At 51.9% G+C, this 23,874-nt stretch overlaps 1 protein-coding gene across 1 annotated transcript; it reads left to right on the top strand.

Moving 5' to 3' along the window:
• Window positions 1–6,253: 6,253 nt before the first annotated feature.
• MRPS26 (mitochondrial ribosomal protein S26) lies at window positions 6,254–23,513 on the top strand. Its single transcript, XM_044273799.1, has 5 exons — window positions 6,254–6,410; window positions 7,828–8,090; window positions 22,307–22,453; window positions 22,528–22,651; window positions 23,057–23,513. The coding sequence occupies exons 1-5, from the start codon at window positions 6,348–6,350 to the stop codon at window positions 23,189–23,191; spliced, it is 732 nt and encodes a 243-aa protein (XP_044129734.1). The 5' UTR covers window positions 6,254–6,347; the 3' UTR covers window positions 23,192–23,513.
• Window positions 23,514–23,874: the final 361 nt, after the last annotated feature.

Raw genomic sequence — 23,874 nt, 5'->3', positions numbered from 1 at the left:
TACACAGGGTGGTGCTGAGAGGAGTATGTGTGTACACAGGGTGTGATGAGGGGAGGTATGTGTGTACACAGGGTGTGATGAGGGGAGGTATGTGTGTACACAGGGTGTGATGAGGGGAGGTATGTGTGTACACAGGGTGTGATGAGAGGAGGTATGTGTGTACCCAGGGGTGTGATGACAGGAGGTATGTGTGTACACAGGGTGTGATGAGAGGAGGTATGTGTGTACACAAGGTGTTGATGAGAGAGGTATGTGTGTACACAGGGTGTGATGAGAGGAGGTATGTGTGTACACAGGTGTGTGATGAGAGGAGGTATGTGTGTACACAGGTGTGATGAGGGGAGGTATGTGTGTACACAGGGTGTGATGAGGGGAGGTATGTGTGTACACAGGGTGTGATGAGAGGAGGAGGTTTGTGTGTACACAGGGTGTGATGAGAGGAGGAGGTTTGTGTGTACACAGGGTGTGATGAGAGGAGGTATGTGTGTACACAGGGTGTGATGAGAGGAGGAGGTTTGTGTGTACACAGGGTGTGATGAGGGGGAGGTTTGTGTGCACACAGGGTGTGATGAGAGGAGGTATGTGTGTACACAGGGTGTGAGAGAGGAGGAGGTATGTGTGTACACAGGGTGTGATGAGAGGAGGTATTGTGTGTACCACCAGGGTGTGATGAGAGGAGGTATGTGTGTACACAGGGTGTGATGAGAGGAGGAGGTTTGTGTGTCACAGGGTGTGATGAGGGGAGGTTTGTGTGCACACAGGGTGTGATGAGAGGAGGTATGTGTGTACACAGGTGTGATGAGAGGAGGAGGTATGTGTGTACACAGGGTGTGATGAGAGGAGGTATGTGTGTACACAGGGTGTGATGAGGGGAGGTTTGTGTGCACACAGGGTGTGATGAGAGGAGGAGGTTTGTGTGTACACAGGGTGTGATGAGGGGAGGTATGTGTGTACACAGGGTGTGATGAGAGGAGGTATGTGTGTACACAGGGTGTGATGAGAGGAGTATGTGTTACACAGGGTGGGATTGATAGAGGATGTATGTGTGTACACAGGGTGTGATGAGAGGAGGTATGTGTGTACACAGGGTGTGATGAGGGGAGGTATGTGTGTACACAGGGTGTGATGAGGGGAGGTATGGTGTTACACAGGGTGTGATGAGGGGAGGTTTGTGTGCACACAGGGTGTGATGAGAGGAGGTATGTGTGTACACAGGGTGTGATGAGAGGAGGAGGTATGTGTGTACACAGGGTGTGATGAGGGGAGGTATGTGTGTACACAGGGTGTGATGAGGGGAGGTAAGTGTGTACACAGGGTGTGATGAGGGGAGGTATCTGGTGTACACAGGGTGTGATGAGGGGAGGTATCTGTGTACACAGGGTGTGATGAGGGGAGGTATGTGTGTACACAGGGTGTGATGAGAGGAGGTAATTGTGTACACAGGGTGTGATGAGAGGAGGTATGTGTGTACACAGGGTGTGATGAGGGGAGGTATGTGTGTACACAGGTGTGATGAGAGGAGGTATGTGTGTACACAGGGTGTGATGAGGGGAGGTATGTGTGTACACAGGGTGTGATGAGAGGAGGTATGTGTGTACACAGGGTGTGATGAGAGGAGGTATGTGTGTACACAGGGTGTGATGAGAGGAGGTATGTGTGTACACAGGTGTGATGAGAGGAGGTATGTGTGTACACAGGGTGTGATGAGGGGAGGTATGTGTGTACACAGGGTGTGATGAGGGGAGGTATGTGTGTACACAGGGTGTGATGAGGGGAGGTATGTGTGTACACAGGGTGTGATGAGGGGAGGTATGTGTGTACACAGGGTGTGATGAGGGAGGTATGTGTGTACACAGGGTGTGATGAGGGGAGGTATGTGTGTACACAGGGTGTGATGAGGGGAGGTATGTGTGTACACAGGGTGTGATGAGGGGGAGGTATGTGTGTACTACAGGGTGTGATGAGGGAGGTATGTGTGTACACAGGGTGTGATGAGGGGAGGTATGTGTGTACACAGGGTGTGATGAGGGGAGGTATGTGTGTACACAGGGTGTGATGAGGGAGGTATGTGTGTACACAGGGTGTGATGAGGGGAGGTATGTGTGTACACAGGGTGTGATGAGGGGAGGTATGTGTGTACACAGGGTGTGATGAGGGGAGGTATGTGTGTACACAGGGTGTGATGAGGGGAGGTATGTGTGTACACAGGGTGTGATGAGGGAGGTATGTGTGTACACAGGGTGTGATGAGGAGGAGGGTATGTGTGTACACAGGGTGTGATGAGGGGAGGTATGTGTGTACACAGGGTGTGATGAGAGGAGGTATGTGTGTACACAGGGTGTGATGAGGGGAGGTATGTGTGTACACAGGGTGTGATGAGGGGAGGTATGTGTGTACACAGGGTGTGATGAGAGGAGGTATGTGTGTACACAGGGTGTGATGAGAGGAGGAGGTTGTGTGTACACAGGGTGTGATGAGAGGAGGTATGTGTGTACACAGGGTGTGATGAGAGGAGGTATGTGTGTACACAGGGTGGTGATGAGAGGAGGTATGTGTGTACACAGGGTGTGATGAGGGAGGTATGTGTGTACACAGGGTGTGATGAGAGGAGGTATGTGTGTACACAGGGTGTGATGAGAGGAGGTATGTGTGTACACAGGGTGTGATGAGAGGAGGTATGTGTGTACACAGGGTGTGATGAGGGGAGGTATGTGTGTACACAGGGTGTGATGAGGGGAGGTATGTGTGTACACAGGGTGTGATGAGAGGAGGTATGTGTGTACACAGGGTGTGATGAGGGGAGGTATGTGTGTACACAGGGTGTGATGAGGGGAGGTATGTGTGTACACAGGGTGTGATGAGAGGAGGTATGTGTGTACACAGGGTGTGATGAGGGGAGGTATGTGTGTACACAGGGTGTGATGAGAGGAGGTATGTGTGTACACAGGGTGTGATGAGGGGAGGTATGTGTGTACACAGGGTGTGATGAGGGGAGGTATGTGTGTACACAGGGTGTGATGAGGGGAGGTATGTGTGTACACAGGGTGTGATGAGAGGAGGTATGTGTGTACACAGGGTGTGATGAGAGGAGGTATGTGTGTACACAGGGTGTGATGAGGGGAGGTATCTGTGTACACAGGGTGTGATGAGAGGAGGAGGTATGTGTGTACACAGGGTGTGATGAGGGGAGGTATGTGTGTACACAGGGTGTGATGAGAGGAGGTATGTGTGCACACAGGGTGTGATGAGAGGAGGTATGTGTGTACACAGGGTGTGATGAGGGGAGGTATGTGTGTACACAGGGTGTGATGAGGGAGGTTTGTGTGTACACAGGGTGTGATGAGGGTAGGTATGTGTGTACACAGGGTGTGATGAGAGGAGGTATGTGTGTACACAGGGTGTGATGAGAGGAGGTATGTGTGTACACAGGGTGTGATGAGGGGAGGTATGTGTGTACACAGGGTGTGATGAGGGGAGGTATGTGTGTACACAGGGTGTGATGAGGGGAGGTATGTGTGTACACAGGGTGTGATGAGGGGAGGTATGTGTGTACACAGGGTGTGATGAGGGGAGGTATGTGTGTACACAGGGTGTGATGAGGGGAGGTATGTGTGTACACAGGGTGTGATGAGGGGAGGTATGTGTGTGTACACATCGTCTCCAGCATCCGATCCCACGTAAATACCTTTTCCCTTCAGTTAGGGAGCAGTATAAGAGGGGAGAACTACGACTCCCAGCATTACTCTGACACTTATGGGGGTTGTCTTGTTAGGATATGCCCCCATTGTCTGACAGGTCCCAGCACAGCCGCCCTCTATTCATTTCTATGGGGCCACCGATAACAGCTGAGTGCTGGCCCATAGAAGGGCATGGGAGCGGCGGCCGGCCGTGCGCGGTGGGATCTCATTCACTTCTATGAGGAGAGTCCTCCATCCTCCACTGGGACCTGCTTCATTCCCTGCGGTGGGATCTGCACAGACAATGAGGGCATATCCTAGTGAGATGTCCCCATTGTCTGAGATGAGAGAACCCCTCTAATCTACCCCTTGTAATGCTAATGAAATGATAACGCGAAACTGACGCCAGCAAACGGCGCGTACCAGATACACCCTGCACAGGCCGTCACACTCTGAACACCCTTGAGGGTCGGGGTACTCTTCACCCACCTTCAGCAAAGCCCTTCCCCAGGTGTCAGTAGCCGGGTGGCACAGGAACCAGAAGACAACCAAAACCAGAGCCAACCACCAGAGGAACCACTCACCAGATAGCTTCAGATCCAGAACCAGAGCCAACCACCAGAGGAACCACTCACCAGATAGCTTCAGATCTAGATCCAGGGCCAACCACCAGAGGAACCACTCACCAGATAGCTTCAGAGCCAGAACCAGAGCCAGAGCCAACCACCAGAGGAACCACTCACCAGATAGCTTCAGAGCCAGAACCAGAGCCAACCACCAGAGTTACCACTCACCAGATAGCTTCAGATCCAGAACCAGAGCCAACCACCAGAGGAACCACTCACCAGATAGCTTCAGAGCCAGAACCAGGGCCAACCACCAGAGGAACCACTCACCGGATAGCTTCAGAGCCAGAACCAGAGCCAACCACCAGAGGAACCACTCACCGGATAGCTTCAGAGCCAGAACCAGAGCCAACCACCAGAGGAACCACTCACCGGATAGCTTCAGAGCCAGAACCAGAGCCAACCACCAGAGGAACCACTCACCAGATATCTTCAGATCTAGATCCAGAGCTAACCACCAGAGGAACCACTCACCGGATAGCTTCAGATCTAGATCCAAAGCCAACCACCAGAGGAACCACTCACCAGATAGCTTCAGAGCCAGAACCAGGGAAGCAACTGAATAATCAGCACTGAGAAGACCAGGTTTAATTTCCCTTCACAGATCACCTGACACTGCTGAGGTCACACCCAATCTCCACCCTCAGACCAGGGATGCACAGGTGAGGGCTTAGAGTGCACAGGAAGGAACCTCCCACCACATGGCCAGGTCAGGAGACATGACAATAGGAGTTCCCTGACAACAGCTAATGCTAGGGGTTCCGGCGTCCCGTCTCCCAGCAGCAGCACCATGATCTGGAGTGGATCTCACAGAGTGACGCGCATGCGTAAAGTGCGAACCTTTACTACCTTCGACCTCCGGGGGGGACACCCTGCCCCTCGTGGCCAGCAAAGGGTGAGTGAGGGTGGCCACAGGTCCGGAGACCACCTGGTAAAATGAGAGACACGTTATTGAGTGTTCAGGTGAGACTGCGTGTGTCTCCCTGGCTGCTGCCCCTTCACTTCCCTCTCCTCATGTACAGACCTCACCACAGCTTCTTCCCCAAAACTCCCCCCCACTCCTCTCCTGGTCACATGATGGTGACATCATCACAGGCCCTTCTCCACCACTGCCTCTAGCACTGATCAGGTGACTGTGAGGTCATCACTGGTCCTTCTCCACCACTGCCTCTACCCCTCCATGATTCAGTACAGCAGACCCCTCCCCCTCCATGATTCAGTACAGCAGACTCCTCCCCCTCCATGTTTCAGTACAACAGACTCCTCCCCCTTCATGATTCAGTACTGAAGACTCCTCCCCCTCCATGATTCAGTACAACAGACTCCTCCCCCTCCATGATTCAGTACAGAAGACTCCTCCCCCTCCATGATTCAGGACAGCAGACTCCTCCCCCTCCATGATTCAGTACAGCAGACCCCTCCCCTTCCATGATTCAGTACAGTAGACCCCTCCCCCTCCATGATTCAGTACAGAAGACCCCTCCCCCTCCATGATTCAGTACAGCAGACTCCTCCCCCTCCACGATTCAGGACAGCAGACTCCTCCCCCTCCATGATTCAGGACAGCAGACTCCTCCCCCTCCATGATTCAGTACAGCAGACTCCTCCCCCTCCATGATTCAGTACAGAAGACTCCTCCCCCTCCATGTTTCAGTACAACAGACTCCTCCCCCTTCATGATTCAGTACTGAAGACTCCTCCCCCTCCATGATTCAGTACAACAGACTCCTCCCCCTCCATGATTCAGTACAGAAGACTCCTCCCCCTCCATGATTCAGGACAGCAGACTCCTCCCCCTCCATGATTCAGTACAGCAGACCCCTCCCCCTTCATGATTCAACACAACAGACTGCGCCCCAAACAAAACCAACCAATCAGGAGTAGCCCCCGGAACTGTTCATCCCGCCCCCTGACGTCACTTAGCAATACACATGCCGGACTTCCTGACTGGTACCACGTGACTCCGATTCTCACGTGACAGGCAGACGTCATAGTTGCGCCGCCAGCCGTGGAGGTCACCAACATGGCGGCGCCCGAGTAACACATGAGAGAGAGTGAGCTCCGGGTGACGTCATCACTGTGTCCGCTGAGAGCCTCTGACGTCACAGTGAGTATGACAGAATGCTGCGGGGGAGGGAAACCCCGGTACCGGAGGAGTCATGTGATGTCCGAGGGGGGAGGGGGAGGTGTGCGCCCCCGGGGTATGGGCCAGGGAGTCTGCGGGCACACGGGGGTGTGGGGGGTCTGTGCGGGCACACAGGGGGGTGTGGGGGTCTGTGCGGGCACACAGGAGGGTGTAGGGGTCTGTGCGGGCACACAGGAGGGTCTAGGGGTCTGTGCGGGCACACACGGGGGTCTGTGCGGGCACACAGGAGGGTGTAGGGGTCTGTGCGGGCACACACGGGGGTCTGTGCGGGCACACAGGAGGGTGTAGGGGTCTGTGCGGGCACACACGGGGGTCTGTGCGGGCACACAGGGGGGTGTGGGGGTCTGTGCGGGCACACACGGGGGTCTGTGCGGGCACACAGGGGGGTGTGGGGGTCTGTGCGGGCACACAGGAGGGTGTAGGGGTCTGTGCGGGCACACACGGGGGTCTGTGCGGGCACACGGGGGTGTGGGGGTCTGTGCGGGCACACAGGAGGGTGTAGGGGTCTGTGCAGGCACACAGGGGGGTGTAGGGGTCTGTGCGGGCACACAGGGGGGTGTGGGGGTCTGTGCGGGCACACGGGGTCTGTGCGGGCACACAGGAGGGTGTAGGGGTCTGTGCGGGCACACAGGAGGGTGTAGGGGTCTGTGCGGGCACATGGGGGGTGTAGGGGTCTGTGCGGGCACACACGGGGGTCTGTGCGGGCACATGGGGGGTGTAGGGGTCTGTGCGGGCACACACGGGGGTCTGTGCGGGCACATGGGGGGTGTAGGGGTCTGTGCGGGCACACACGGGGGTCTGTGCGGGCACATGGGGGGTGTAGGGGTCTGTGCGGGCACACAGGGGGGTGTGGGGGTCTGTGCGGGCACACACGGGGGTGTGGGGGTCTGTGCGGGCACACGGGGGTCTGTGCGGGCACACGGGGGGTGTAGTAGTCTGTGCGGGCACACGGGGGTGTTGGGGGGCCCGTGCGGTCGCACACAGGGGGGGGTCTGTGCGGTCGCACACGGGGGTGTCGGGGGCCCGTGCGGTCGCACACAGGGGGGGGTCTGTGCGGTCGCACACGGGGGGGTGTTGGGGTCTGTGCGGTCGCACACGGGGGGTGTGGGGGGCCTGTGCGGTCGCACACGGGGGGGTGTCGGGGGTCTGTGCGGGCACACGGGGGGTGTAGTAGTCTGTGCGGGCACACGGGGGTGTTGGGGGGCCCGTGCGGTCGCACACAGGGGGGGGTCTGTGCGGGCACATGGGGGGGGGGGGGGGGGTGGGGGGTCTGTGCGGTCGCACACGGGGGGGTGTGGGGGGCCGTGCGGTCTGCGCAGTGTATTGTCCGGTTCTGTTCTGGTTGTGTCTCCAGTTGTCACCTGTCATTTGCCTCCAGGTTGTCGGCTGTTTCCCGCCTGCTGGAGGTGACCGGACAGACATACGCCTGGTCGCCATGCTTCACCTTCCTCGGGCCCCGCTCCTCCTGCGTGTCTCCTGTGGCCCCTGCCTTACAAGCTCCCGGGGCCGGAAGTCTCGCTTTGATCCACCGGCAAAATCTAAAGCTTCGCGAATCAAGTTCCCCCCGGCGGTGTGTGTGGAGGAGCTCCTGACAGTGCAGCACCGCTACCGGCAGTACTCCGCCATCCTGGGCGCCATGAGGTACGTGAGCAGTGTCCGACTGTCCCCAGGAGCTCACACTCTAAGGTCCCGCAGCAGCGCTCCCCGAGGTCGGTGCAATACTTCTATTACTGCCACATAGAGCACACAGGAGGGACGCGGCTCCACAAATCCAGTCCGTCAGACTGGATTCAGGCTGGAGGCGTTAGGATACAGGCTGGAGGTAACAGTACTAGTAGGAATACATGAGGATACAGACTGGAGGTAACGGTACTAGTAGGAATAAATGAGGATACAGACTGGAGGTAACAGTACTAGTAGGAATACATGAGGATACAGGCTGGAGGTAACAGTACTAGTAGGAATACATGAGGATACAGACTGGAGGTAACAGTACTAGTAGGAATACATGAGGTCACAGACTGGAGGTAACAGTACTAGTAGGAATACATGAGGTTACAGACTGGAGGTAACAGTACTAGTAGGAATACATGAGGATACAGACTGGAGGTAACGGTACTAGTAGGAATACATGAGGATACAGACTGGAGGTGACAGTACTAGTAGGAATACATGAGGATACAGACTGGAGGTAACAGTACAAGTAGGAATACATGAGGATACAGGCTGGAGGTAACAGTACTAGTAGGAATACATGAGGATACAGACTGGAGGTAACAGTACTAGTAGGAATACATGAGGATACAGACTGGAGGTAACAGTACTAGTAGGAATACATGAGGTTACAGACTGGAGGTAACAGTACTAGTAGGAATACATGAGGATACAGGCTGGAGGTAACAGTACTAGTAGGAATACATGAGGTTACAGACTGGAGGTAACAGTACTAGTAGGAATACATGAGGATACAGACTGGAGGTAACAGTACTAGTAGGAATACATGAGGATACAGACTGGAGGTGACGGTACTAGTAGGAATACATGAGGATACAGACTGGAGGTAACAGTACTAGTAGGAATACATGAGGTCACAGACTGGAGGTAACAGTACTAGTAGGAATACATGAGGTCACAGACTGGAGGTAACAATACTAGTAGGAATACATGAGGATACAGACTGGAGGTAACAGTACTAGTAGGAATACATGAGGATACAGACTGGAGGTGACAGTACTAGTAGGAATACATGAGGATACAGGCTGGAGGTAACAGTACTAGTAGGAATACATGAGGATACAGACTGGAGGTAACAGTACTAGTAGGAATACATGAGGATACAGACTGGAGGTAACAGTACTAGTAGGAATACATGAGGTCACAGACTGGAGGTAACAATACTAGTAGGAATACATGAGGTCACAGACTGGAAGTAACAGTACTAGTAGGAATACATGAGGTCACAGACTGGAGGTAACAATACTAGTAGGAATACATGAGGTCACAGACTGGAGGTGACAGTACTAGTAGGAATACATGAGGATACAGACTGGAGGTAACAGTACTAGTAGGAATACATGAGGATACAGACTGGAGGTAACAGTACTAGTAGGAATACATGAGGATACAGACTGGAGGTGACAGTACTAGTAGGAATACATGAGGATACAGACTGGAGGTAACAGTACTAGTAGGAATACATGAGGATACAGCCTGGAGGTAACAGTACTAGTAGGAATACATGAGGATACAGACTGGAGGTAACGGTACTAGTAGGAATACATGAGGATACAGACTGGAGGTGACGGTACTAGTAGGAATACATGAGGATACAGACTGGAGGTAACAGTACTAGTAGGAATACATGAGGATACAGACTGGAGGTGACAGTACTAGTAGGAATACATGAGGATACAGACTGGAGGTGACAGTACTAGTAGGAATACATGAGGATACAGACTGGAGGTAACAGTACTAGTAGGAATACATGAGGATACAGACTGGAGGTGACAGTACTAGTAGGAATACATGAGGATACAGACTGGAGGTAACAGTACTAGTAGGAATACATGAGGATACAGACTGGAGGTAACAGTACTAGTAGGAATACATGAGGATACAGACTGGAGGTAACAGTACTAGTAGGAATACATGAGGTCACAGACTGGAGGTAACAGTACTAGTAGGAATACATGAGGATACAGACTGGAGGTAACAGTACTAGGATAATCTTCATGTTCATCGTGTTTTCTATGAGGGAAAATAAAATCCACCCAATTAGTGATTTTGACCATTTTGCACAATACTTCAGTGAAATGTAGTAATATTCCTGAAGCGGGGATCCCGTTCCGGCGGACGGTTCGGCTCGCGGTTCAGTCCCTGTGGATCCCGGAGGCCTCGCGTTTGTTCAGACTCCGGGTCCTATCGCCTCCCCCTCGTGGTAGCGTTACCTGAGATACGTTACGGCCACGTTGATCAAAGTGGACAGGAATCGGCAGGTTCTTCCTCCGCACGGTGCGCTCGCCGGAGCGGCCGGTGTCTCACCGATACATACTACCCCGCATGGGCTTTACCCAAGGTCTACCACAAAGGTACTGTAGACTGTAATAGCCTTTTCTGGGGATGTTCCCCGGTATATGGGTGAGATGGCGCTGGGACAGGGCGCACAGTCAGACGTGGTGCTGTGCCTCTCCGCTGTGGGTATGCTCCTCACCGCTCTGATTCTAGTGTCTCGGATGGGCCTTCTGTAGATACCCTGTATGTGGGATATGCCTTCCTCATCCTGGCCCGATGCTGACCCTTCTGGATCTGCTGACCCGAGGACGAGTCTGTTTGGTGCTGATACAGGGACGGTGCCGGTCAGGTTGTCACGCTCATGTTATTACAGATTCTGGCTATCCTCTGCCATGGATGTACTGACCCGAGGACGGTGTCTCACTATGAAGGTAGACGAGTCTGTTTGGTGCTGATACAGGGACTGTGCCGGTCAGGTTGTCACGCTCATGTTATTACAGATTCTGGCTATCCTCTGCCATGGATGTACTGACCCGAGGACGGCGTCTCACTATGAAGGTAGACGAGTCTGTTTGGTGCTGATACAGGGACTGTGCCGGTCAGGTTGTCACGCTCATGTTATTACGGATTCTGGCTATCCTCTGCCATGGATGTACTGACCCGAGGACGAGTCTGTTTGGTGCTGATACAGGGACTGTGCCGGTCAGGTTGTCACGCTCATGTTATTACGGATTCTGGCTATCCTCTGCCATGGATGTACTGACCCGAGGACGAGTCTGTTTGGTGCTGATACAGGGACTGTGCCGGTCAGGTTGTCACGCTCATGTTATTACAGATTCTGGCTATCCTCTGCCATGGATGTACTGACCCGAGGACGGCGTCTCACTATGAAGGTAGACGAGTCTGTTTGGTGCTGATACAGGGACTGTGCCGGTCAGGTTGTCACGCTCATGTTATTACGGATTCTGGCTATCCTCTGCCATGGATGTACTGACCCGAGGACAAGTCTGTTTGGTGCTGATACAGGGACTGTGCCGGTCAGGTTGTCACACTCATGTTATTACAGATTCTGGCTATCCTCTGCCATGAATGTACTGACCCGAGGACGAGTCTGTCTGGTGCTGATACAGGGACTGTGCCGGTCAGGTTGTCACACTCATGTTATTACAGATTCTGGCTATCCTCTGCCATGAATGTACTGACCCGAGGACGGCGTCTCACTATGAAGGTAGACGAGTCTGTTTGGTGCTGATACAGGGACTGTGCCGGTCAGGTTGTCACGCTCCTGTTATTACAGATTCTGGCTATCCTCTGCCATGAATGTACTGACCCGAGGACGAGTCTGTTTGGTGCTGATACAGGGACTGTGCCGGTCAGGTTGTCACGCTCATGTTATTACAGATTCTGGCTATCCTCTGCCATGACTGTACTGACCCGAGGACGGCGTCTCACTATGAAGGTAGACGAGTCTGTCTGGTGCTGATACAGGGACTGTGCCGGTCAGGTTGTCACGCTCATGTTATTACAGATTCTGGCTATCCTCTGCCATGGATGTACTGACCCGAGGACGGCGTCTCACTATGAAGGTAGACGAGTCTGTCTGGTGCTGATACAGGGACTGTGCCGGTCAGGTTGTCACGCTGATGTTATTACAGATTCTGGCTATCCTCTGCCATGGATGTACTGACCCGAGGACGGCGTCTCACTATGAAGGTAGACGAGTCTGTTTGGTGCTGATACAGGGACTGTGCCGGTCAGGTTGTCACGCTGATGTTATTACAGATTCTGGCTATCCTCTGCCATGAATGTACTGACCCGAGGACGAGTCTGTCTGGTGCTGATACAGGGACTGTGCCGGTCAGGTTGTCACGCTCCTGTTATTACAGATTCTGGCTATCCTCTGCCATGACTGTACTGACCCGAGGACGGCGTCTCACTATGAAGGTAGACGAGTCTGTTTGGTGCTGATACAGGGACTGTGCCGGTCAGGTTGTCACGCTCCTGTTATTACAGATTCTGGCTATCCTCTGCCATGACTGTACTGACCCGAGGACGGCGTCTCACTATGAAGGTAGACGAGTCTGTTTGGTGCTGATACAGGGACGGTGCCGGTCAGGTTGTCACGCTCATGTTATTACAGATTCTGGCTATCCTCTGCCATGACTGTACTGACCCGAGGACGGCCTCTCACTATGAAGGTAGACGAGTCTGTTTGGTGCTGATACAGGGACTGTGCCGGTCAGGTTGTCACGCTCATGTTATTACAGATTCTGGCTATCCTCTGCCATGGATGTACTGACCCGAGGACGGCGTCTCACTATGAAGGTAGACGAGTCTGTCTGGTGCTGATACAGGGACTGTGCCGGTCAGGTTGTCACGCTCATGTTATTACAGATTCTGGCTATCCTCTGCCATGGATGTACTGACCCGAGGACGAGTCTGTTTGGTGCTGATACAGGGACTGTGCCGGTCAGGTTGTCACGCTCATGTTATTACAGATTCTGGCTATCCTCTGCCATGACTGTACTGACCCGAGGACGGTGTCTCACTATGAAGGTAGACGAGTCTGTTTGGTGCTGATACAGGGACTGTGCCGGTCAGGTTGTCACGCTCATGTTATTACAGATTCTGGCTATCCTCTGCTATGACTGTACTGACCCGAGGACGGCGTCTCACTATGAAGGTAGACGAGTCTGTCTGGTGCTGATACAGGGACTGTGCCGGTCAGGTTGTCACGCTCATGTTATTACAGATTCTGGCTATCCTCTGCCATGAATGTACTGACCCGAGGACGGCGTCTCACTATGAAGGTAGACGAGTCTGTCTGGTGCTGATACAGGGACTGTGCCGGTCAGGTTGTCACGCTCATGTTATTACAGATTCTGGCTATCCTCTGCCATGACTGTACTGACCCGAGGACGGCGTCTCACTATGAAGGTAGACGAGTCTGTTTGGTGCTGATACAGGGACTGTGCCGGTCAGGTTGTCACGCTCATGTTATTACAGATTCTGGCTATCCTCTGCCATGACTGTACTGACCCGAGGACGGCGTCTCACTATGAAGGTAGACGAGTCTGTTTGGTGCTGATACAGGGACTGTGCCGGTCAGGTTGTCACGCTCATGTTATTACAGATTCTGGCTATCCTCTGCCATGAATGTACTGACCCGAGGACGGCGTCTCACTATGAAGGTAGACGAGTCTGTTTGGTGCTGATACAGGGACTGTGCCGGTCAGGTTGTCACGCTCATGTTATTACAGATTCTGGCTATCCTCTGCCATGACTGTACTGACCCGAGGACGGCATCTCACTATGAAGGTAGACGAGTCTGTTTGGTGCTGATACAGGGACTGTGCCGGTCAGGTTGTCACGCTCATGTTATTACAGATTCTGGCTATCCTCTGCCATGGATGTACTGACCCGAGGACGGCGTCTCACTATGAAGGTAGACGAGTCTGTTTGGTGCTGATACAGGGACTGTGCCGGTCAGGTTGTCACGCTCATGTTATTACAGATTCTGGCTATCCTCTGCCATGGATGTACTGACCCGAGGACGGCGTCTCACTATGAAGGTAGACGAGTCTGTTTGGTGCTGATACAGGGACTGTGCCGGTCAGGTTGTCACGCTCATGTTATTACAGATTCTGGCTATCCTCTGCCATGACTGTACTGACCCGAGGACGAGTCTGTTTGGTGCTGATACAGGGACTGTGCCGGTCAGGTTGTCACGCTCATGTTATTACAGATTCTGGCTATCCTCTGCCATGGATGTACTGACCCGAGGACGGCGTCTCACTATGAAGGTAGACGAGTCTGTTTGGTGCTGATACAGGGACTGTGCCGGTCAGGTTGTCACGCTCATGTTATTACAGATTCTGGCTATCCTCTGCCATGGATGTACTGACCCGAGGACGGCGTCTCACTATGAAGGTAGACGAGTCTGTCTGGTGCTGATACAGGGACTGTGCCGGTCAGGTTGTCACGCTCATGTTATTACAGATTCTGGCTATCCTCTGCCATGGATGTACTGACCCGAGGACGGCGTCTCACTATGAAGGTAGACGAGTCTGTTTGGTGCTGATACAGGGACTGTGCCGGTCAGGTTGTCACGCTCATGTTATTACAGATTCTGGCTATCCTCTGCCATGACTGTACTGACCCGAGGACGGCGTCTCACTATGAAGGTAGACGAGTCTGTTTGGTGCTGATACAGGGACTGTGCCGGTCAGGTTGTCACGCTCATGTTATTACAGATTCTGGCTATCCTCTGCCATGACTGTACTGACCCGAGGACGGCGTCTCACTATGAAGGTAGACGAGTCTGTTTGGTGCTGATACAGGGACTGTGCCGGTCAGGTTGTCACGCTCATGTTATTACAGATTCTGGCTATCCTCTGCCATGAATGTACTGACCCGAGGACGGCGTCTCACTATGAAGGTAGACGAGTCTGTTTGGTGCTGATACAGGGACTGTGCCGGTCAGGTTGTCACGCTCATGTTATTACAGATTCTGGCTATCCTCTGCCATGACTGTACTGACCCGAGGACGGCGTCTCACTATGAAGGTAGACGAGTCTGTTTGGTGCTGATACAGGGACTGTGCCGGTCAGGTTGTCACGCTCATGTTATTACAGATTCTGGCTATCCTCTGCCATGACTGTACTGACCCGAGGACGGCGTCTCACTATGAAGGTAGACGAGTCTGTTTGGTGCTGATACAGGGACTGTGCCGGTCAGGTTGTCACGCTCATGTTATTACAGATTCTGGCTATCCTCTGCCATGACTGTACTGACCCGAGGACGGCGTCTCACTATGAAGGTAGACGAGTCTGTTTGGTGCTGATACAGGGACTGTGCCGGTCAGGTTGTCACGCTCATGTTATTACAGATTCTGGCTATCCTCTGCCATGGATGTACTGACCCGAGGACGGCGTCTCACTATGAAGGTAGACGAGTCTGTTTGGTGCTGATACAGGGACTGTGCCGGTCAGGTTGTCACGCTCATGTTATTACAGATTCTGGCTATCCTCTGCCATGACTGTACTGACCCGAGGACGGCGTCTCACTATGAAGGTAGACGAGTCTGTTTGGTGCTGATACAGGGACTGTGCCGGTCAGGTTGTCACGCTCATGTTATTACAGATTCTGGCTATCCTCTGCCATGGATGTACTGACCCGAGGACGGCGTCTCACTATGAAGGTAGACGAGTCTGTTTGGTGCTGATACAGGGACTGTGCCGGTCAGGTTGTCACGCTCATGTTATTACAGATTCTGGCTATCCTCTGCCATGACTGTACTGACCCGAGGACGGCGTCTCACTATGAAGGTAGACGAGTCTGTTTGGTGCTGATACAGGGACTGTGCCGGTCAGGTTGTCACGCTCATGTTATTACAGATTCTGGCTATCCTCTGCCATGACTGTACTGACCCGAGGACGGCGTCTCACTATGAAGGTAGACGAGTCTGTTTGGTGCTGATACAGGGACTGTGCCGGTCAGGTTGTCACGCTGATGTTATTACAGATTCTGGCTATCCTCTGCCATGACTGTACTGACCCGAGGACGGTGTCTCACTATGAAGGTAGACGAGTCTGTTTGGTGCTGATACAGGGACTGTGCCGGTCAGGTTGTCACGCTCATGTTATTACAGATTCTGGCTATCCTCTGCCATGACTGTACTGACCCGAGGACGGCGTCTCACTATGAAGGTAGACGAGTCTGTTTGGTGCTGATACAGGGACTGTGCCGGTCAGGTTGTCACGCTCATGTTATTACAGATTCTGGCTATCCTCTGCTATGACTGTACTGACCCGAGGACGGCGTCTCACTATGAAGGTAGACGAGTCTGTTTGGTGCTGATACAGGGACTGTGCCGGTCAGGTTGTCACGCTCATGTTATTACAGATTCTGGCTATCCTCTGCCATGGATGTACTGACCCGAGGACGGCGTCTCACTATGAAGGTAGACGAGTCTGTTTGGTGCTGATACAGGGACTGTGCCGGTCAGGTTGTCACGCTCATGTTATTACAGATTCTGGCTATCCTCTGCCATGACTGTACTGACCCGAGGACGGCGTCTCACTATGAAGGTAGACGAGTCTGTTTGGTGCTGATACAGGGACTGTGCCGGTCAGGTTGTCACGCTCATGTTATTACAGATTCTGGCTATCCTCTGCCATGACTGTACTGACCCGAGGACGGCGTCTCACTATGAAGGTAGACGAGTCTGTTTGGTGCTGATACAGGGACTGTGCCGGTCAGGTTGTCACGCTCATGTTATTACAGATTCTGGCTATCCTCTGCCATGGATGTACTGACCCGAGGACGGCGTCTCACTATGAAGGTAGACGAGTCTGTTTGGTGCTGATACAGGGACTGTGCCGGTCAGGTTGTCACGCTCATGTTATTACAGATTCTGGCTATCCTCTGCCATGACTGTACTGACCCGAGGACGGCGTCTCACTATGAAGGTAGACGAGTCTGTTTGGTGCTGATACAGGGACTGTGCCGGTCAGGTTGTCACGCTCATGTTATTACAGATTCTGGCTATCCTCTGCCATGCATGTACTGACCCGAGGACGGCGTCTCACTATGAAGGTAGACGAGTCTGTTTGGTGCTGATACAGGGACTGTGCCGGTCAGGTTGTCACGCTGATGTTATTACAGATTCTGGCTATCCTCTGCCATGAATGTACTGACCCGAGGACGGCGTCTCACTATGAAGGTAGACGAGTCTGTTTGGTGCTGATACAGGGACTGTGCCGGTCAGGTTGTCACGCTCATGTTATTACAGATTCTGGCTATCCTCTGCCATGACTGTACTGACCCGAGGACGGCGTCTCACTATGAAGGTAGACGAGTCTGTTTGGTGCTGATACAGGGACTGTGCCGGTCAGGTTGTCACGCTCATGTTATTACAGATTCTGGCTATCCTCTGCCATGGATGTACTGACCCGAGGACGGCGTCTCACTATGAAGGTAGACGAGTCTGTTTGGTGCTGATACAGGGACTGTGCCGGTCAGGTTGTCACGCTCCTGTTATTACAGATTCTGGCTATCCTCTGCCATGTATGTACTGACCCGAGGACGGTGTCTCACTATGAAGGTAGACGAGTCTGTTTGGTGCTGATACAGGGACGGTGCCGGTCAGGTTGTCACGCTCCTGTTATTACAGATTCTGGCTATCCTCTGCCATGAATGTACTGACCCGAGGACGGTGTCTCACTATGAAGGTAGACGAGTCTGTTTGGTGCTGATACAGGGACTGTGCCGGTCAGGTTGTCACGCTCATGTTATTACAGATTCTGGCTATCCTCTGCCATGGATGTACTGACCCGAGGACGGCGTCTCACTATGAAGGTAGACGAGTCTGTTTGGTGCTGATACAGGGACTGTGCTGGTCAGGTTGTCACGCTCATGTTATTACAGATTCTGGCTATCCTCTGCCATGGATGTACTGACCCGAGGACGGCGTCTCACTATGAAGGTAGACGAGTCTGTTTGGTGCTGATACAGGGACTGTGCCGGTCAGGTTGTCACGCTCATGTTATTACAGATTCTGGCTATCCTCTGCCATGGATGTACTGACCCGAGGACGGTGTCTCACTATGAAGGTAGACGAGTCTGTTTGGTGCTGATACAGGGACTGTGCCGGTCAGGTTGTCACGCTCATGTTATTACAGATTCTGGCTATCCTCTGCCATGTATGTACTGACCCGAGGACGGTGTCTCACTATGAAGGTAGACGAGTCTGTTTGGTGCTGATACAGGGACTGTGCCGGTCAGGTTGTCACGCTCATGTTATTACAGATTCTGGCTATCCTCTGCCATGGATGTACTGACCCGAGGACGGCGTCTCACTATGAAGGTAGACGAGTCTGTTTGGTGCTGATACAGGGACTGTGCCGGTCAGGTTGTCACACTCATGTTATTACAGATTCTGGCTATCCTCTGCCATGGATGTACTGACCCGAGGACGGCGTCTCACTATGAAGGTAGACGAGTCTGTTTGGTGCTGATACAGGGACTGTGCCGGTCAGGTTGTCACGCTCATGTTATTACAGATTCTGGCTATCCTCTGCCATGACTGTACTGACCCGAGGACGGCCTCTCACTATGAAGGTAGACGAGTCTGTTTGGTGCTGATACAGGGACTGTGCCGGTCAGGTTGTCACGCTCATGTTATTACAGATTCTGGCTATCCTCTGCCATGACTGTACTGACCCGAGGACGGCCTCTCACTATGAAGGTAGACGAGTCTGTTTGGTGCTGATACAGGGACTGTGCCGGTCAGGTTGTCACGCTCCTGTTATTACAGATTCTGGCTATCCTCTGCCATGAATGTACTGACCCGAGGACGGTGTCTCACTATGAAGGTAGACGAGTCTGTCTGGTGCTGATACAGGGACTGTGCCGGTCAGGTTGTCACACTCATGTTATTACAGATTCTGGCTATCCTCTGCCATGGATGTCTCTTTAACAGCGATGTCCGAAGCTACTCTGTCCACACGTCTAAATGGTGGTAAGGATTGTGCATCCGCAGACGGTTACTTGTGTTACTGTCGGTGTCCTTGAGGTATACATCAGTCTGCATCTGCCCCCCCTCACTGGGAATAATCCAGGTATCCGGAGCGTTTATCCTCCCGCTATCCCAGAGTGTGGTAAACTGGAGTTCTTCCCATATAGAATTCCGGTAGATGGAAAAGTCCAGTAGGGATCAAAACGCAATGAATATGAAGATTATCCTCTCAGGTTTTCATGAATTTTTGTTTTGCATTAACCTCATGTATTCCTACTAGTACTGTTACCTCCAGTCTGTATCCTCATGTATTCCTACTAGTACTGTTACCTCCAGTCTGTGACCTCATGTATTTCTACTAGTACTGTTACCTCCAGTCTGTATCCTCATGTATTCCTACTAGTACTGTTACCTCCAGTCTGTATCCTCATGTATTCCTACTTGTACTGTTACCTCCAGTCTGTATCCTCATGTATTCCTACTAGTACTGTTACCTCCAGTCTGTATCCTCATGTATTCCTACTAGTACTGTTACCTCCAGTCTGTATCCTCATGTATTCCTACTAGTACTGTTACCTCCAGTCTGTATCCTCATGTATTCCTACTAGTACCGTTACCTCCAGTCTGTGACCTCATGTATTCCTACTAGTATTGTTACCTCCAGTCTGTATCCTCATGTATTCCTACTAGTATTGTTACCTCCAGTCTGTGACCTCATGTATTCCTACTAGTATTGTTACCTCCAGTCTGTGACCTCATGTATTCCTACTAGTACTGTTACCTCCAGTCTGTATCCTCATGTATTCCTACTAGTACTGTTACCTCCAGTCTGTATCCTCATGTATTCCTACTAGTACTGTTACCTCCAGTCTGTATCCTCATGTATTCCTACTAGTACTGTTACCTCCAGTCTGTATCCTCATGTATTCCTACTAGTATTGTTACCTCCAGTCTGTGACCTCATGTATTCCTACTAGTACCGTTACCTCCAGTCTGTATCCTCATGTATTCCTACTAGTACTGTTACCTCCAGCCTGTATCCTCATGTATTCCTACTAGTACTGTTACCTCCAGTCTGTATCCTCATGTATTCCTACTAGTACTGTTACCTCCAGTCTGTATCCTCATGTATTCCTACTAGTACTGTTACCTCCAGTCTGTATCCTCATGTATTCCTACTAGTATTGTTACCTCCAGTCTGTGACCTCATGTATTCCTACTAGTACTGTTACCTCCAGTCTGTATCCTCATGTATTCCTACTAGTACTGTTACCTCCAGTCTGTATCCTCATGTATTCCTACTAGTACTGTTACCTCCAGTCTGTATCCTCATGTATTCCTACTAGTACTGTTACCTCCAGTCTGTATCCTCATGTATTCCTACTAGTATTGTTACCTCCAGTCTGTGACCTCATGTATTCCTACTTGTACCGTTACCTCCAGTCTGCATCCTCATGTATTCCTACTAGTACTGTTACCTCCAGTCTGTATCCTCATGTATTCCTACTAGTATTGTTACCTCCAGTCTGTGACCTCATGTATTCCTACTAGTATTGTTACCTCCAGTCTGTGACCTCATGTAGTCCTACTAGTACTGTTACCTCCAGTCTGTATCCTCATGTATTCCTACTAGTACTGTTACCTCCAGTCTGTATCCTCATGTATTCCTACTAGTATTGTTACCTCCAGTCTGTATCCTCATGTATTCCTACTAGTACTGTTACCTCCAGTCTGTATCCTCATGTATTCCTACTAGTACCGTTACCTCCAGTCTGTATCCTCATGTATTCCTACTAGTATTGTTACCTCCAGTCTGTGACCTCATGTATTCCTACTAGTACTGTTACCTCCAGTCTGTATCCTCATGTATTCCTACTAGTACTGTTACCTCCAGTCTGTATCCTCATGTATTCCTACTAGTACTGTTACCTCCAGTCTGTATCCTCATCTATTCCTACTAGTACTGTTACCTCCAGTCTGTATCCTCATGTATTCCTACTAGTATTGTTACCTCCAGTCTGTGACCTCATGTATTCCTACTAGTACCATTACCTCCAGTCTGTATCCTCATGTATTCCTACTAGTACTGTTACCTCCAGCCTGTATCCTCATGTATTCCTACTAGTACTGTTACCTCCAGTCTGTATCCTCATGTATTCCTACTAGTACTGTTACCTCCAGTCTGTATCCTCATGTATTCCTACTAGTACTGTTACCTCCAGTCTGTATCCTCATGTATTCCTACTAGTACTGTTACCTCCAGTCTGTATCCTCATGTATTCCTACTAGTACTGTTACCTCCAGTCTGTGACCTCATGTATTCCTACTTGCCCGTATCACTGCTTTCTTTTGTATATACGTTGCCTTGACTACCGGACACCGTGGCCTATGACTCCAGATTTGGGGGCTTTTGAATCCTGTCTGTTATACTCTTGTCTGACAGACTGGATTCGTGGAGCCGCGTCCCTCCTGTGTCCTTTATGTGGCAGTAATAAAAGTATTGTACCTACCTCAGCGAGCGCCGCTCTTCTCCTCTGTACCGCCGCGGGACGCCGACTCTGGACGAATATTGGAGTGCCGGCTCTTACTCTGGTTTTGATCTAAGGTTCCTATCGGGATGTCTTTAGAGTGTGGGGGAAAACCAGAGAAAGCCCCACAGACACGGGGAGAACATACAAACTCCAGGCAGATGTTGTCCTTGGTTGGATTCCTGCCTCGGACCCCAGCGCTTCAGCCACCAGTGCTAACCACTGAGCCACCATGCGTATGCTCCTGAACTCCTGGGCTCTGTTCCCAGTTAGATCATCACTTTTCCTCTTCACTAGATTTGGCCCCTTAAACAGATTAAATGAGAACCCGATAAGTCTTCAGGAGCCCCATAGAATCAGAGGTGCAGATCTGAGCCCTAGTGGGCGGCTTTCTAGGGTTCCTCTTGTGTTTTTGTAGACCTGAGCCTGGTGGCCTGTTTTCTAGGGTTCCTCTTGTGTTTTTGTAGACCTGAGCCTGGTGGGCTGCTCTCTTGGGTTCCTCTTGTGTTTTTGTAGACCTGACCCTGGTGGCCACCTCCCTGGGTTTCCTCTTGTGTTTTTGTAGAGCTAAGCCCTGGTGGGCACTTTCCTGGGGTTTCTCTTGAGTTTTTGTAGCCCCTGTGTCTTTACAATGGAGGACATTCATCTGAATTAATGGTAAGAGCAGGCCTTTGGAGATCTGGGACATGACTGGTTGCGCTGGGTGGCTGCTCCGCTTTGCACAGATTTTGATGACTCTCCTCCTTACTACATGTCCATGGCCGTCAGGCTTCACCATTGACTTTGCTCATCCTTTGTAGGGCAGATTTTAAGGAGGAGATGTTACGGTCACGCTTTGAGCAGCAGGTGGGCTCTTTTGCTGAGCATCGTCTTCACCAGGAGGCCATGGAGCATGCAGCCCTGATGGCGTGGAACAATGAGGAGAACAACAAGGCCCTGCGCCGGAGGTGAGGCTTGGGGTCCACAAGGTGTGTGGTTAGTGTCTTCCCAGGACAGTGCTCCTGACCAGCTCTTTCCACAGGTTGGAACGTTTGAAGGTGGAGGAGCAGGCCTTCGAGACGCTGAGGAAAGAAGCTGCCAAGCTGAGAGACGAGGCGGAGCTGGAGGAGCTGCAGGAGCGGGAGCTGGAGATCCAGAGTCTGGAGGTGCAGTATGGAGGGGGCAGATGCCTTGGTTGATTCCACACAAGGGGCTTTATGTTTAGGCCTTAGTGAGCAGATTTATCAGTATGTGGGCCGAGCACCGTATTTATGAAGCCCCCTATAGATGTATGGAAAAGTGGACGGGGTATATAAGTCACTGAGGCCACCTGGTGTGAACAGCAGCATATCCGCCTACAAGACATGCAGCGAGAGCTACAGTGTCTACTGCTGGGCACAGCGCTCGTCCGGGGTCTTCTGGATTTATAATGGGGCATTTCTTCTGCATCTTGTCCTGTGTGTCTATTGTGACCTTGAAGATCCTGCCCTTTACCATTGTAGTGTTGAGGTGGAGCTCCCCTTTAAGGTGAGGTGCAGCAGGTGTGTAACTGCAGGTATCTTCTTCTGCAGGAACTCTCCAAGACATTCATCACTCCTGAAAACCTGGTGGAGAGAATTGAGGCCGCCCTGAACAATCCAAAGTCCTACAACTTCTGCCTGGACCGAGATGGGAGAATCCTGCGGCCGGGGGCGCACCAGTCCTGAGACGAGCGTGTCCCCTGCTGCCCGCACAGGACTGCTCCAGGGTGAACAAACTCTTCTTTTTTATCAGATTGGTTCCTTGGTCATCCAAGCCCTCTTCTGCTCTGTAGCCGCCTTGAGTCTCTTCGTGAAGGTATGGGGTCCATGGGTTGGGGCGAGTGGCTGCTCGGTACAGGGGTGACGATCTTTCCTTACATCTCGGAAGCCACCAACACCTGCAGGAGTTCTGGAGGAGGATGCCCCTGAGGACGGAGATCCCCTGGACCTCAGGCCACCAGAGCCTGGAACTTGTCTGCCCTGTAATATGAATAAATGTGTATGAAGAGCTGAAGCTGTCGTTACTGTGACGTCGTCTGCTGTGGCCCCTCCCGCTGAAGTGTAACAGCGCAGCCCGATCATCACTCTCTTACAGAATGGGGGTTATCCTTCCTCGCTCTGATCATGGCTTCTCTCCAATTCCAGACCATCGTGGTGAGAGAAACGAGTGTTTACCACCTGGTCTGGGGGTCACCTTCGGGGGCAAGTTTATTTATGATTGTATTTTGCTGATTTTGGGCTATAAATCATATTTTCAATTGATCTTTATAAAAAATATTGAGCCGTTCTGTCACAAAGGGTTAACTGTCTATATCCTACTTTCACGTTGTGCCGCTCATCTAATGCGTTCTCACATACATGTACGTGTT

The sequence above is a fragment of the Bufo gargarizans genome, unplaced genomic scaffold (genome assembly GCF_014858855.1).
Source record: "Bufo gargarizans isolate SCDJY-AF-19 unplaced genomic scaffold, ASM1485885v1 original_scaffold_1150_pilon, whole genome shotgun sequence".
In the NCBI taxonomy this organism is placed as follows: Eukaryota; Metazoa; Chordata; class Amphibia; order Anura; family Bufonidae; genus Bufo; species Bufo gargarizans.
This window is presented reverse-complemented; position numbering and strand designations above follow the sequence as displayed.

Excerpts from the sequence above, each read along its gene's own strand:
- MRPS26 (XM_044273799.1), top strand. The coding sequence starts at position 6,348 with ATGAGAGAGAGTGAGCTCCGGGTGACGTCATCACTGTGTCCGCTGAGA. Across the intron at positions 8,091-22,306 it reads GCCATCCTGGGCGCCATGAG|GGCAGATTTTAAGGAGGAGA; the intron begins GTACGTGAGCAG and ends CATCCTTTGTAG. Across the intron at positions 22,652-23,056 it reads TGGAGATCCAGAGTCTGGAG|GAACTCTCCAAGACATTCAT; the intron begins GTGCAGTATGGA and ends CTTCTTCTGCAG.